Source organism: Xyrauchen texanus, chromosome 28 (genome assembly GCF_025860055.1).
Source record: "Xyrauchen texanus isolate HMW12.3.18 chromosome 28, RBS_HiC_50CHRs, whole genome shotgun sequence".
NCBI lineage: Eukaryota > Metazoa > Chordata > Actinopteri > Cypriniformes > Catostomidae > Xyrauchen > Xyrauchen texanus.
In genome coordinates this window covers 41,284,864-41,301,330 of record NC_068303.1, presented here as the reverse complement: position 1 = coordinate 41,301,330, position 16,467 = coordinate 41,284,864, and the positions used below count along the sequence as shown (strand labels likewise).

The window sequence follows — 16,467 nt, the reverse complement described above, 5'->3', positions numbered from 1 at the left end:
AAGTTGTAAGAAAACTCTCAGAGTCTTGAGTTCCAGATGGCAAAATTGTAGTTTATTGAACACCAACAAACATGAGACCGGCCAGCTGTCCGTTCTGACTGTCTTAGTCCAAAACCTCCTCTTCTATACAGTTTGTTATCTGGCATTACCTCATTTCTGTGCCCCTTTGTTATTTTTGTAACCAATGGATACTATTTGCCACCATTATCTCACAGAGCCTTTTGATATCTTTTTACTGGTAGAAACTTGGCTTTAGTCTATCTTCAAGGTCCTTAGTCTCATTATTTTGTTACAGCTGGGTGCTCTTTGTGGCCTCTGCAGCATCAACACTTTTAGTAACCTCATATGCTCTCTCCTGGGTCACACAAAGGCCAGGAAACTCATATAAGTATTTTGATATATAAGAAACATACTAGAATATTGAAAAATATACTATATATTCCCACCTCTGAGACTTAAAAAAGTCTCACACTCTATTTCCCTCAAACCAGAGTGCAGTCACACAAGCTAGCCTGTCCCATTTCATCATGTAGCCAAAGTAGGCCACTCAGTCCACTAGCCAATGCCATTTTTATGGGGCTGCACTCTGCAGAACTTGGGACCAAACCTCTCCATCCACACTTAACTAGGAAGGAATAAAAGATCCCAGTCCTCTAGCTATCACTGTGCCTGGGGGTGGGTGACAGAAATCAACTCATTTGTAATAAGCATGTGCATGCAAATGTGAAGCCTTGCGTGATATAGAGTACAATTGATTATCCATTGAGTAGAAGATATATATATATATATATGCTTTAACAAAACACTATTAAAAGTAACATAGTAATATTTATCCTTCGTTGCCAGAGGAACTCACAGACAATTCCGGTAGCCTGGAGCGCTATCTGGTGGTGTGTTGGAGCAGACAGCGGGTTTTTAAACCACCAGTTGAGTCTATTTGCTCTTGCAGCCAAGCACTGAGGTGCTCGTCGCTCCTGTCTTCAAATATAGCTCTTATATGTCTTCTCTTGGCAATAACTTCACATATACATTATATGGAACCATAATCATCAAAAATGCTACTTCTATTTGGTTAGATACAGTGTACTAAAGATATACTTCACCAATAAGTAATAAGAAATTGGTTACATTGATAATAGGGAATATGTCAAAAATAACAAACAAAACACCCTCTAACTCCTTTCTTGAGATGCTACCTATTTTGTTATGTAAAATGAAAGTACAATAGTCTTGCTGTCTCCCTTACTATCAAAAACATGAGAAAAGTGTTCAAAAATAAAATTCCCCTTACATTGTTATTTTCTTGATTGCTTCTCGGTAAATCTCATCAAGTTCATCCAATCCTGGCCCAATGGTATATTGTCTGGTTGCTACACTTGTTTGCGTTGTCATCATTGATACGGCTACCATTTGCTTAGCCTCCGTTCTAGTCATAATTGATCTCAGAATGGGTATAATACAACATAACAATAACGCTAAATAGGGTCAGTCCCATAACTACTATTATACCTATTTTCATTAGCCCCAACTTCCATGAACCAAAAAGATCATCAAACCATTGCCCAAACCGCTGATCTCTCCCTACATTAGATTTAACTTCCTTTCTCAGGTCATGCAGTTTCCTCATCGCCTGGGTAAAAGTTCCTTCTGGGGATGTATTATTTGGTATGTATGTATATACAGCAATCTAAATCTAAACCTAATCACATTTTTATTAAAAAAAAACATTTCATCATCTAAATGCCATATTACTGCACAATTGCCCTTAAATTGTCCTACATTCGTTTTTCCTTTAGTTTTGTTAAAGCATTCATACTCCAGTTGACAATTTATTTTATATGATAATGTGCTTTCTTTTTTCTCATTATCCACACGTATTTGTCTAATTTTCTGCCTTCATCTCCCCACCCTATCATCTTATTATATTTATCATATTCCGGATGACCCAAGAATGCCAAACATTCTGCTGGGCAGTACACTGTTCTCCCTGTTTTACCACAATTTTTTGGCATAATACTCAGCGCAATGCTTATAATCATACTGATTTGGGACTACTACAAATTTTTTCAATGGAGTGGGTGAGCACATTACACAGGTTGTCATTTTTGCTTGCTTAGCTTTATATCTGGCCCATTTATACCAGTCATTTTGATTTTCATATTGTAATAGTTCCTCTGTTCCTGCTGACTCTATGGGTTCCATATCATTTTCTAAATTTATTGGCTTTTTCAGTCTTTGGGTGATTATTTTGACAAGTGTCTTTTGAGCCCGATTCTTCGGTTTGTTCTGCTTAGCCAAATTGCTTATCCAGATTCTTTGCTTTTCGAGTTCACCTTTGTTTAGTGATCCAGGCGTTCGCTTCTTTCTGATTTCTCGTGCTATGTTATCTAGTCTCTGCTCATTCGGGGGAATAACATTGAAGGTCTGAGATGTCAATTTTAGGAAATTCATCATACCATAGTCGTTGTGACAGTCCTTCACCTGGAGAGTCTGGGCCTTCCTTGATCGCCTGTCCGGTAGGCCCTGTATAGGAGGCAATACCTGTCCCAAATATGTTAGTAACAGCATCATCAACACTAGTACCTCCTTGAGCTTCCATTCTTTCTCCATGTGCCACAACTCTTCCTCGAACAACTGCGCTTGTTGGCCTGTTTCATTTCCTTCAGTTGCTTCTGAATCTGTTTCAGCAGGACGATCACTTTCTTCTTGTCTTTCTCCTTCTTCACCTTCTTGGTCCTGTTCTTCTGTGACATGTACTTCCGTCTCACTTTCTATGCTTTCCTGCTCTACTGCGGCACTTCAATCCCTTTTTCTGCCGCAGTGTGCTCTTCCCCTACTTTCGCTTGTCCTTCTACTTCCTCTTCTCTTTCCTCAGATTCTGTAGCCGGTTCCTGCTGATCTTCTTCTTCCTCGGGTTCTTAGTTTTGTGCTTGCTGCTCTTCTTTGTCTGAATCTTGCCTCATATTCATCGTTGGGAAGTCCATATTCATAGTTTTTTCAATACAGTCCATCAAGTGCTCTGTACTTTCTTAATTCACATTCTGGAGTATTTTGTTTTAGGTCAGCTTCATTGGAAAGGCCATCCAAGATCCCCAAGGCTGATTGTAGGGAACCCACTCTGCAGTATGCTTTCTTAGAATTGTTCATCTGGTGATCCTGGTCCTTCTTGGGACGTTTCTCTGGTAGGCCCCATCATTGGGGGCAACACTTGTCCCAAGTATGTCAGTAATAACATCCATATTAATATGTCTTTCTTATTCATTGGTATTGTAGGCCGCAATTGTTTTCCACCTTCTCTCCTTCAGCGGGTCATCCTGTCCTAACTTGCTTCAATGATGGCAACAGTATGACTATTTCATTTTATATGCATAAAGAACACTGTAATCACCTCATATGGTTACATGTTTTATATTAACTAACAATCATTACTTTCTGCATTCATTTGATTAATATATTATATGATTTCCCTTATTAGAGTCATTTGCTACACACACATTTGTTGCATCTCATTTCTAGCACTAAATAACACATGGGTCCTCTGCCTCCTCCAGGCAGGAGCCAGGCATAGCCTGACTTTGTTCCAATTAAAAACATTAGATCATCCCTTTAGTATCTATACACAACATTTTTCATGGTCATTCACAGAAAGGGTCATTCACAAAAGGCTATAATTCTCCACAGAGGAGGTAAACTACCACAGGTGTTCCTTATCTTAAAACTCTCTACTCATTCACTTATCACATACATTTCATTTCCTCCTGTTTCCCAAGGACTCTCAATGTCTGTATCACATTAATTAATTTTCCCTGCAAGCTAAGCTGTTTTTCATAGTTTCAGACTATATCAGAGTAATTTAGAGTATTAAATCAATAAAAGAATTATCAAATATATAACATATCATTGGAGGAATCAATTTCCTCCCAGTTTGGTCTTTCTGTTGCATTGGGCCATTTACATTGATCAGTACTTCATCTGGTTTTTATTTAATCAATGGTAACACACAATATTATATTATTCCCCTCTCATAAATTGTTGTTTCAATTATTATACCAATTGTAGCCAACCCTGCACCCTATTTCTTAATTAATTCCATTTATATTGTTACAAACAAACAAGACAAGCAATCTTAATCTTTAGTCACCACCATGTATCTTTTTCATTCTTCATTACTTTTAAAATGTACATGAGTTCAATTAAAGCATAAGTAAAAGTAATAAATCATCTTCCAGTCTAAATTCATTATCATACAAACATTCCCCATGTTTGTTTAATACTTCTATAAAATGTCAAGCACTCCCTTGTCTGCAACGGTTCTCAAAACTTTACCCCCAAAACCAATCTATAAATATTCCTCTACACAGGGTATGATCCCCTGACAACACAGTGACAGAATGTTTTAAAGCTATTTTTTTGTTTATACTGTATTATATTTATCCTTATACACACACACACACACACACACACACACTTACACAGACATACACATATATTTTTTATCATTGGTTTTCATTCTACAATCATAATATTTATTAAGTGCCCTCTTTGTTTTTAATCATCAGATCTCTTCTGCCTCTTATATTGATGAAAATAGTCTAAATAGATTTTCTTTTATGTAAATTGCATACATACTCCTCATTAGTTATGCAGCAAAGGATCAACCTCTCTATCTGGATGGATATTTATAGGGCTCATATAACATACACTTCCATACGCAATCACACTTCAGTCATACTTCCCATACTTTAAAACACAGATTCTCTCACAAACACAGAACCTTTCACACTTTTTACAAACACAAGGCCTTTATAAACACAGAGCTCTCAAAACATATTATACTAAAACAAACCTATTACTTCTGCCCCTCCTTTTGCTCTCCTCTTTTTATCCCTCTCCTTTATTTCCATAAAAAAACACTCATTATGTACAGTGGTTGATTGCTATATCTGTTAATTATTTTTATATTAAAACTCATGTACTTCCACCCACAGAGGTCACATCCATTTTGGGTCTCTGTTCAAGACAATTTCTACATTGGTGCTAATTCTCCTTGACTCTCCCTTTTAAATATCACCTTAACATTTTTGACTGTATTTAATTTGTTCATAACTCCAGAAATGATCACTCATTCCCTGTGTTTCTGTTATTCATCTTTTTAATTCTATATCTTTTCTTCTCTCAGTTAGTCTCCTCTCAAATTCAGTAACAGCTTATTTCCACATTATGATTTCTGTTTCATGAGGAAAACTGAGACAAGGAAAAAAAAGTCTCTCTGTTTCTGTGCATGCTCACAGCCCTCCCTTTACAGCTCCCTATTCTCGCTCTAGCAGCCCCTCCCCTACAGCTCTTCACAGCACTCAGTCTCTTCTCAGCCCCTCCCCTACAGCTCTTCACAGCACTCAGTCTCTGCTCAGCCCCTCCCCTACAGCTCTTCACAGCACTCAGTCTCTGCTCAGCCCCTCCCCTACAGCTCTTCACAGCACTCAGTCTCTGCTCAGCCCCTCCCCTACAGCTCTTCACAGCACTCAGTCTCTGCTCAGCCCCTCCCCTACAGCTCTTCACAGCACTATGTCTCTAGCGTACTGTATGAGAGAGAAATGTTACCTGCTGCAATTTCTTTCCAGTCAACAAACGGCCATTCTTGTTCTATTTCTCCTAAATTCACCACTTCAGTTAAGGTTCTCATTAACTCCTTTTTTACAGTTAATTTTCTCTTCTGCCCTGCGTAATCTATGTACTCTGATTCTTTCCAAAAATGATCGCTTCCCTTTGACACTATCAGTTTATTCTCCAATTCTCTCTCCCACTCTTCAGATCTGCATTGATCTCCAACTTTACAAAACTCACTTGTCTCTGCATTTTTCTCTAGTCTTGTTCACTGTAATGGAAAACATTTTGCCTTTTCTTTATCTTTTTCCCAATTATTCTATTTTTTTTCTTCTGAATCTCCCCTTCCCCTCACTCACAGAGCTGTCTGTTCAGCTGACCAGTGAGTGAGAGCAAGGCAGGGAGATATCAGAGAAGCAGGTGCCATTTTGCGTCTTTATACTTTTTCAACAATTGTTTTATTCAATTCACTGTTTCAATTAGTTTTCCACTTTTACTCTCATTTAGCATTTCCTGCTTAGTGCACCTGATTCTCTGTATTATTCTGCCTTTGCACACAATACATCATCAACATTGCAATCATGCATTTGAATAAACACAACAACAGCGCATTTAGTACCGCAAGCACACATGCACCAACAACATAGTTAGTCATGCACATTATTCATAATCTCAAACATGCACATAGTTCAACAATTCCCAGTTTTCTGCACAGTCCAGGTTCTGTCAAACACTGTAATAAATAACTTAATCTAACACCTGGAGGAATTTTGCGCGAATTTTCACTTCTCCACCCGTGTTAGGATTTTCACCTGTACAGGATTTTCAGCCACTCTTCTGGCAAAACCTTGAATAAATGCACCTAACCGGGAATTTTCACGCGTCGCTTCTCGACTCACCCCAGGCTTTTTCTACCTTCTTCAAATAAACTTTCTTAAACTCTCTTTAAACAATCCCACCCCCTATTTTTGAAATCTGGAACTCGCCTCTATTTTAGCCAATTAGTTCAAATTATTCTATGTCCGGACTGGCAAAAGTCTTAGGGAAGCCACTTACGGGACTCGCTACCACAGATCACACAAAAACACCTTAAGCAAAGATGCTTACCTCAGTTTCTGGCGCCGGTGTTTCTGTGCGATTCGTGCAAGCCGTCCCACCAGCGACCTCTGCCCCTTGACCTCAATGCCAGCCCCACGAGTTGGGCGCCAAAGATATGTCGTGGAATATCACGATGAATCTCTCTAAGTTGTAAGAAAACTCTCAGAGTCTTGAGTTCCAGATGGCAAAATTGTAGTTTATTGAACACCAACAAACATGAGACCGGCCAGCTGTCCGTTCTGACTGTCTTAGTCCAAAACCTCCTCTTCTATACAGTTTGTTATCTGGCATTACCTCATTTCTGTGCCCTTTTGTTATTTTTGTAACCAATGGATACTATTTGCCACCATTATCTCACAGAGCCTTTTGATATCTTTTTACTGGTAGAAACTTGGCTTTAGTCTATCTTCAAGGTCCTTAGTCTCATTATTTTGTTACAGCTGGGTGCTCTTTGTGGCCTCTGCAGCATCAACACTTTTAGTAACCTCATATGCTCTCTCCTGGGTCACACAAAGGCCAGGAAACTCATATAAGTATTTTGATATATAAGAAACATACTAGAATATTGAAAAATATACTATAGTAGCAGCCAGGTATAAAGTGACAATGAATTAAGAGCAACTCTGGAAATGTGTAAAAAGTTAGATAGTGTACAGGTGTGTGTGTGTGTGTGTGTGTCAGTCCAGTCTCTGAGTATTGAGGAGTCTGATGGCTTGGGGGAAGAAGCTGTTACACAGTCTGGTCATGAGGGCCCTTTGATGGAGGGAAGAGAGACCCTGATTATCTTCTCAGCTGTCCTCACTATCCTCTGCAGGGCTTTGCGGTCCGAAATGGTGCAAGTCCCAAACCAGGCAGTGATGCAGCTGCTCAGGATGCTCTCAATAGTCCCTCTATAGAATGTAGTCAGGATGGGGGGTAGGAGATGTGCTTTTCTCAGACTTCGAAGAAATTAGAGACGCTGCTGGGTTTTCTTGTTAATAGAGCTGGTGTTGAGGGACCAGGTGAGGTTCTCCGTCAGGTGAACACCATGGAATTTGGTGCTCTTGACGATCTCCACAGAGGAGCCGTCGATGTTCCCACTGAGTGGTCACTCTGTGCTCTCCTAAAGTCAACAACCATCTCTTTTGTTTTTCCAACAGGTTGTTGGCTCTACACCAGTCCGTTAGCTGCTGCACCTCCTCTCTGTATGCCGACTCGTCGTTCTTGCTGATGAGACCCCCCACGGCCGTGTCATCGGTGAACTTGTTGATGTGATTCGAGCTGTGCATTGCTGCACAGTCGTGAGTCAGCAGAGTGAACAGCAGTGGACTGAGCACACAGCCCTGGGGGGCCCCAGTGCTCAGTGTGGTGGTGGTGGAGATGCAGTTCTCGATCCGGACTGACTGAGGTCAACCAGTCAGGAAGTCCAGGATCCAGTTGCAGAGGGAAGTGTCCAGATTAAGTTACTTTATAGACACACGATAGCGGCGGTTCAAATAAATGGATTAATTTCAGATTTTACTCAGGATAGGGGCACACGACAAGGTTGCCCTCTTTCCCCATTATTGTTCTGTCTTGGCCTGGAACCATTAGCAGTCAAGATAAGAAAGGAAGATGATTTTCCAGGGGTGGTGGTGGGAGATATGGTGGATAAGCTTTTGCTTTAAGCAGATGATATTTATTTATTAGTATCTGACCCTTCTAGATCTATGCCTTGCCTCCACAGAATGATTAATTTCTTCCCTAAATTCTCAGGAGTCAATTGGTATAAATCCCAATCTTTGGCTCTGACAGCGTACTGTCCAGTAATGGCTTTTCACCCGTGCGCCTTCCAGTGATCCAAACAGGGCATTAAGTATTTGTGCATCTTGTTCTGAGAACATTTGTGTAATTTAGTCAGAGTTCATTTTGACCCTTTAATAAACAGGTTTTTGAGTGATGTGGGCAGGTGGGCTTCATTACAGTTATCTATGATTGGGAAGGTTAATGTTATTAAAATGAATTGTATTCCAAAATTCAACTACCTGTACAGTCTCTCCCTGTAGATGTCCCCCTCTGTTATTTCAAGCAATTTGAAAGCATAGTGAAGTCCTTCATGTGAAATGGTAAGTGTCCCAGATTACATTTCAATAAGTTACATAAGCCGATTGACAAAGGTGGGCTAGGCCTACCCAAGATTTTGTTTTATTATTATGCATTCTGTCTCAGACATTTGGCTCACTGGTCACTTCCACCTGACAGCCCCCTACCTGGTTTTGTATTGAACAGGAAGTCCTTGCCCCTATTTTGCCACTACAAAGCCTTTCTATCAAACTAACCGGAGAAGTTAAGTTACACCCCGTTATCTCACATTTGCACTCGGTATGGACTAAAGTGTCCAGAGTGTTTGATTCAGACATTTATTTAAATGTCGCTTTGAGCATATGGCTGAACCCAAAATTATGTATTAATAAGTCCCCTTTCTGCTGGTTAGAGTGGATTGTGAGGAGGTTATTACACACGGTGACCTAATTTACATGAGCGTTGAGATCTTTTGAAAATATGGTTCAGCATTTTAGGATTCCCAGATCTCACTTCAATAGGTATTTACAGCTGCGCCACCTGCTCTGTACTATTTTTGGGAGTAGCATACACCCCCCTAAAGTGGCAGATTCTCTGGGACTGGTGATTACTGCTTTTGGAAAAGGTCATGAGATATCAGTGTATTACTCCCTGCTAATTCAGAGTCTGGGGGACGGAGCTTCAACTTCTCTCAAGAGATTATGTGAGGAAGATTTAAAATTGGTATTGGGAGTGTGGGCTAGGATTCTAAAAAAACGTCAAGTCTGCATCTAGAGATGCAAGGGTGAGTCTTATGCAATTTAAGATTTTGTATCGATTCTATTGGACCCCATCTAGATTATATAGGCTTGGTCTTAAAGGCACACCCATGTTGCCAATGCCAATTATGAAGATGTGGACTGGGTCCTGACTGGCGTGATGATTGGCAGGCAGGTAATCCTCAGGGATGGAGGTCAACTGATGCACCCTCATTTCGTGAGTGGTGCGTCAAGTTGGACAGGGTGGCATCCTAGGCAACCTGGATGTATATACATCAGGACATGTGGCAGCAAACCTTTTGGAAGTGGAGAGAGACTTGTATTTTCTTAATATTTTCTGTTGTTTTATAGTCTATTTGTTTGTCATTGTCAGTTGGCTTTTGATAAAAAAAAAAATGCATTTTCTGTTGTGTCAATTTGATTTGCTGCATGGATCAAATAAATAAGTGGTGTGGTTGTGGCGTAGTGGGCTAAAGCACTGAACTGGTAATCAGATGGTTGTCGGTTCAATCCACACAGCCACCATCATTGTGTCCTTGAGCAAGGCACTTGACTTGCTAAGTCGTCAAATACATTTTAATGATCGATTAATGTACTATCTGGAGGAATAAAATGTCTTCTCCCCATACCAAAGATAGATAGAAGTAATAGAGGCAGAAATACAAAGGAGTGTATTTGAACCACATATGATGGTCTTCCTGAAGTTTATACAGATGCATCTAAAGATCCAGGAAAAGAACAGGTGGGAGGAAGTATATAAAGTAGGAAAGCAGGGCCGTATCAAGACAGTGTGGTGCCCCTGGGCACTATACCTCAAAGGCTCCCCAATCAGACAAGACATAATCAAGGTGATTTCTCAAATGTAATTTCCTAACTTGTCCAACTACATACATGTAGGCATATGAGCAGTGAGCACTATATTCAAATGTCTCAATTTATGGGGGGGGGGGGGGGTGTTCAAATACTGAAACTTGAGTCATATCTTTTTAATGATGTATTAGTTTGTCAAGGTAATAACATTACATCTAATATTCCGTCAAAATGTCCAAAGCTTATTACAATCACTGCTTATGGCAGAGCTGACACCTAGCATCGCTACAGGCTATCCTCCTTGGTTTAGAAAAAAACAATTCAAGGGCCCTTCGGTAATTGCACTCTTTTACGAGTGGACCATTTATGCATATTTTCATGCAGGCTGTCAGACTGTTCCCCTGCAGTCTGTTCCGCAAGTCTGTCTTGATCTATACATGGAAAGTGAATGAAGTTTAGATTAGCGTCGAGTCGCTCCTTTACTGTCGAAGTCGCTCTACTAAAATTCGGCTGTGAACATAAAGCCCGCCTACTTTGATTTGATTGGTCATCTCAAATATTCTGACATTGACGAGCAGTGACAGACCAATGAGGTTCAGATGAACACACAGACACACACACACACACACACACGCTCGGCGCCGCTGCGGAAGAACGCGCTGATAACAAGACTGAAGCTGAACACGAAGGCTTATCACATATTTAAAGATGGAAAGGGAGAAAACAGGACAGAGTAACACGGCGAATATCGCTCATATATATATTTTTGACGACGTAGTTAAGGCGGCAGGCGTGTGTTGCTTAGGCGGCCGCCTTAGTTTCAAAGTGCTGCGGGAAACCCTGACTACCATTAAAACACATTTGATTTTTAATCAATGTAGAATGTGTAACTTAAAAATAAACAGATTTGTAGAGTGTGACAAAAGCACTTTGTTGTGTTTTATTGCGAGTGTACACGAATATAAGTAAACACTTTGCAGTTTGAATGATGTCCTGTATGAACAAAATGATGGAGTATGTTTTTATATTTGATCGCGCCCACGGCTCTCTCTCTCTCTCACACACGCACACACACAGTTCGATCGCGCCCGCGCCTCTCTCTCTCTCTCTCCACTGATCTATATAATGACATTCTATAATAGATCAGTGTCTCTCTCACACACACACAGTTCGATCGCGCGCGCGCGCGCACGCACGCACACACACACACACACACACACACTCCAGCATTGCAATCTTGATCAGACTGTTCATTATGCGAAATAGAGCGATATGTATCGCTATTTAGTTTTATTTATTTTTATACCGTGTATTCTCCGTGTAAATTCGTGCACCGAGACGTGACGCCCGTCTGTCCATTTTGGATTTTGATTCATTTTCTGTAGCCGTTAAAAAAATGACAAATTTGCGCGTACTTGTTGTGGACCAACTCAATTCTGACAGATTGGGGAGGGGGGGAGTGATAGTGGTCATGTAATCTTCATTTATTTATAATTTATTATTATTATTATTATTATTGTTAAATTAGTGTTCATAAAAAAGTTATGTATGGGCTTTCAAGAATTTCAAGTTAATAATATAACAATTTACGAAAAATATTTTTAAAGCTTGTGTCATGTGGTGCCCCCCTAGTGGTTGTGAATGGTTGGTGCCCCTGGGCACTGGCCCAAGTGCCCTTATGGATAATCCGGCTCTGAGGAAAGTCTCTGATCCATTACACACAGTAGATGGCGGTAATGCGCTATCTAACAATGCTAACCGCCAATACAACACAAGAAGAAGAAGATTCGAGCTTCCGGTTCGTTTCCAAAGGCGCTGCTGTTGTGTACATGAGAGCAGTAATACAGCGATATATCTACACAAACATCCACACGTAAACATGCAAATGTGAGTGTATTACATGTTTTTCTGCGACTCACCTCATCATGGCCGTCCCGATGGAAAGTCAGCTGCAGAGTATATTTGAAGATGTAGTGGTGGGTGATTTCATTCAGAACACAATCATTTTATTACTGTTTAATAATTTTGTACCATACATGGATTATTGTTTTATATGTATGACCACAAATCTCTATTTATTCACAATTATGCAAATTGGTTGTGCAAATATAACAAGCAAAGAAACTGAGAGTTTTCATGTTTTGTTTACATGAGAAAACTGAGGTGATTGAAGAGGCGTTTGCTGGGTGAGTAAAGGATGAAGATTTAAACCCTTCAGTCTGAAATATAAATGAGTGAATCAGTCTAAATTAGTTGTGTGCTGTGTAATATGTTTGTGTGGTCGCAGGATGTTCATGGATGGGCCTGAAGATGAGAGGACTAAACTCATGAGCTGTTTAGGAGCGTTCAGACAGTACTGGAGCACTCTGCCTCAGGTCAACAATACTCATATTATACATGTTTATAGATATTTTCTATCGGTCTTGATTTCCTCACAATAGAGGTTGTATATGTGTGCATGTATAAGTTTATTGTCTAATGTGAAGTGTGTGATGTCACTGCAGGAGTCACATGATCAGTGTGTGCAGTGGATTGTGCGCTTCATTCACAGTCAACACAGCCCCAAACGCATCTCCTTCCTGTACGACTGTCTGGCCATGGCGGTGGAGACCAGCTTGCTGCCTCCCAGGTGAAACGCCCAAATCTGCACAGACATTTACAGTAGAACCCGACAGGTACCAGCATTTTTTAGTAGACTCTGATGCACAGATTATCACAGGCTCTGGAACAAAGATAAAGGATGTGTGCACAAAACAAGCAATGTTAGAGTTCAAGCAAAACATTTCAATTAGAGATGTCAAAAGTACCAGTACCAAGTAGTGTAGAGTATCCACTTGGTTTGGTACCCTGGTGCTTTCTGACTGACAGGTTGGTGCTTTCCAACTCAACGCACCTTTGATCGTGTTTACTCTTTGTGGTATGTGTCTGCATGCATGAACATTAAAATATATCAGTAGTGCGGCATGATTATAGCAAAAATCATAATTGTCGATTATTGCCATGTTGATTACAATATGAAATTACCGTGACGTCATAAAGTCAGCAACCGTGTGGTTCTTCAGAGTAGCAGATTTCAATGGTGGATATGAGCTGCGCTTCAGTTTCTGTTAAGAATTTAAAATTGTAATGATGTTTGCTAATGTTTGGCCAAATAAAAATGATTTTAAATTGATATCTATGGTATAGATTCAATTACAATTTTGCTAAATTACTGCTTATAGTAATAGTCCATGTACAGGACATATTGCATTTTCAAACTTATTAACAGCTGATTTAAATCGAAAAAAAAGTTACTCTGTTCAGTGAGACCTTTGGTGGCGGGACAGGGGACCACTCATCCCGTTAGAGCTTCAATAGTGATCTTGTTCATCTAATATCATCGTTAGATCATTTTTGGCCTCAGTAGTTGCACTTTGGAAATTAAAAACAGTCATTTGCGATCTGAGTTTGTGGGATTCGTGAAAATGTTAAATCTACCAATACCAGCTGTGTGGCAAATGGGTCTTATAAGAGCAGATGCGATAACAATGATGGTGATTCCTGTAGTTTGTTATTCATGCCATATTCTTTATGTTGGCTACACCTCCAAAACACTCTTAGAACAGTTAAGCTGAATTACTTTATTGATATTTTGTACAAATCAAATTCACATTGACCTAACTATTAACATGACAAAACAAAACTATTATTACGTTTTTAATAAATTGCACACAGAAATCGAACAACGTGACAAACTCTCCCATTACAATGACTGCTGTCACACTGCAGGTTTACACTGTTTGAGATCTGCATTTTGACGAGAGCTCAGTGACGCTCCATAAAATGTTCAGTACTCTCACGAATGCTCTCTTTAAAAACAAAGCTGTCTAATCAGCATAATCAATTATTTACACAGAGTCTGTGCCTCGATTAGAACGGGATTGTTTTAGTTTTGTCGTGTTACTCATTTTCAGTGTATTCAACATCTACGTTCAAAGCAAGCGGGTGCAATATAAATAATAAATTAAATGTATCAATTGTCACGCATTATACATACATTTCTGCATATACATGGTGAAATTATTTATTTTTCACATATCCCAGCTAAGCTGGGGTCAGAGTGCAGGGTCAGCCATGATACGTGGATCAGTGGAGTGTTGCAGTGATGATAGTCTTTCTGCAAGTTTCTCCCATCACCACAAATGATCTGTGGAGCTCAACCAGAGTGACCATCAGGTTCTTGGACACCTCTCTAACCAAGGCCCTTCTCTCCCGGTTGCTCAGTTTGGCCGGGCGGCCAGCTCTAGGAAGAGTTCTGATTGTTCCAAACTTCTTCTATTTAAGAGTTATGGAGGCTACTGTGCTCTTGGGAACCTTCAGTGCAACCACAGTTTTTGTAGCCTTCCCTAGATCTGTGCCTCAACACAATCATGTCTCTGGGTTGGTTTTTGCTCTGATATGCATTTTCAGCACTGAGACTCTATATAGACAGGTGTGTGCTTTTCCGAATCATGTCCAATCAATTAAATTTGCCACAGGTGGACTCCAGTCAAAGTGTAGAAACATCTCAAAATGATCCAGAGAAATGGGATGCACCTGAGCTCAATTTCAAGTGTCATCATAGCAAATGGTCTGAATACTTATGTCAATGTGATATTTAACTTTTATTCTCTTTAATAAACTTGCAAAGTTATCCAAAATCTGGTTTTTGTTTAGTCAGTATGGAGTGTAGAGTGATGTGAAAAAATAAAAATGTAAAAGGCAGCAACATCAAATATGAAAAAATTAAGGGGTCTGAAAAATTTCTGAATGCACTGTATCTGTTTCTGGAAAAACAAGTGATCAAATATCGGCGCTGAACACTTAGACCTTTCAAATAATATACAGTTTGTCAACATTAATTGAATTTTTGGGTGGTACAGTATAAGTAAATGTCCCACAGGCAACATGATAAATACTTGAAGTTTATGTACTTCAATGTTTTATTTATTTAATACTTTAACAATAAAGGATTTGTTTAGCATTTACTGTGATATATTATTAAGAATCATAACATCTGTCTGATATTGGGATTGACTGGTGACATTTTGGTGTCATGACAACCCTGATTTATAATCATAGTCATTTTATTTTTCATTAGTTACAAACCTGAACCATTCCCTGTTGCATCCTGGGTGCTTTAAGATGTGATGTGATCTGAAGGAAGAAGCTTGAGTGACTGTGATGTAACTGTGTTCTGTAGGATGGTGTGTCAGGCTTTGATCAGTTCTGACACTCTGGAGTGGGAGAGGACTCAACTTTGGGCTTTGACCTTCAAACTCGTTCGCAAAATCATTGGAGGAGTCGACTACAAGGTACCGGACACCTATATTCAATCTGTGATCCTGAAACATTCACCTTGAGCGTGAACTCGGATCTGTGTTAATAGAATTGTGATGAGTCTGTCTGTTTACTCTATATTCAGATCTCTGCGTGTTGTTTTTCAGGGTGTGAGGGATTTACTGAAGGCTGTGATGGATAAGATTCAGACCATCCCAAACTTTGTGAGCTCGGCAGTGGTTCAACAGCTGCTGGCAGCACGAGAAGTATGTTTGAATTCATACGAGGACGAACAGATGGAGTTTCTAGTAGGAATGAGTAATTAAACAACAACAAAAAAAAATCCACAAAGACTACATTTCTATGAACTTGACACAAGTCACCAAGTGCATGAATTTGGCGGTTGCATTACACTTCTTCTTTGTGTCATGACCCCTGCGTTCTGTTCCAGTCCATTGCGCTCTGTCTGTCTGTCTGTCTGTTTTTAAGAAATGATCATCTGAGTGTGTTGTGGATATGACCTGAAATCAGTCTGTTTGTAATGGCCTTACTTGAGACTGATCATTCAATTAGCAGATTTTCAAAAATGAATAATGCTGCACATCGCTAGTTTCATGCTCCGCTTGTGATGTGTAGTTCATTTTCCTCTCTGAAGGTTGTGGAATACATACTGGACCGGAACGCTTGTCTGCTGCCGGCGTACTTTGCAGTGACTGAGATCAGAAAACTGTATCCAGAGGGGGCGTTCTCACACTGGGTGAGATTCAACACATACACTCCTGACTTTTATTTGTAGATTGATTGTTGATAACGTGATGTAAAGTTACACCTGGGATAATGAAAGAAACATTTTGTCTCG

At 39.8% G+C, this 16,467-nt stretch overlaps 1 protein-coding gene across 2 annotated transcripts in view; it reads left to right on the top strand.

Moving 5' to 3' along the window:
* Nucleotides 1-12,103: 12,103 nt before the first annotated feature.
* Nucleotides 12,104-16,467, top strand: part of med23 (mediator complex subunit 23) — a 94,670-nt gene continuing 90,306 nt past the window's right edge. For both annotated transcript variants that reach the window (XM_052095601.1, XM_052095600.1), the window contains exons 1-7: nucleotides 12,104-12,286; nucleotides 12,465-12,496; nucleotides 12,598-12,685; nucleotides 12,815-12,939; nucleotides 15,532-15,643; nucleotides 15,776-15,874; nucleotides 16,264-16,365. In XM_052095601.1, the coding sequence (XP_051951561.1) occupies nucleotides 12,236-12,286; nucleotides 12,465-12,496; nucleotides 12,598-12,685; nucleotides 12,815-12,939; nucleotides 15,532-15,643; nucleotides 15,776-15,874; nucleotides 16,264-16,365 (609 nt within the window). In that variant the 5' untranslated portion in view covers nucleotides 12,104-12,235. The remainder of the gene's footprint in view (nucleotides 12,287-12,464; nucleotides 12,497-12,597; nucleotides 12,686-12,814; nucleotides 12,940-15,531; nucleotides 15,644-15,775; nucleotides 15,875-16,263; nucleotides 16,366-16,467) is intronic.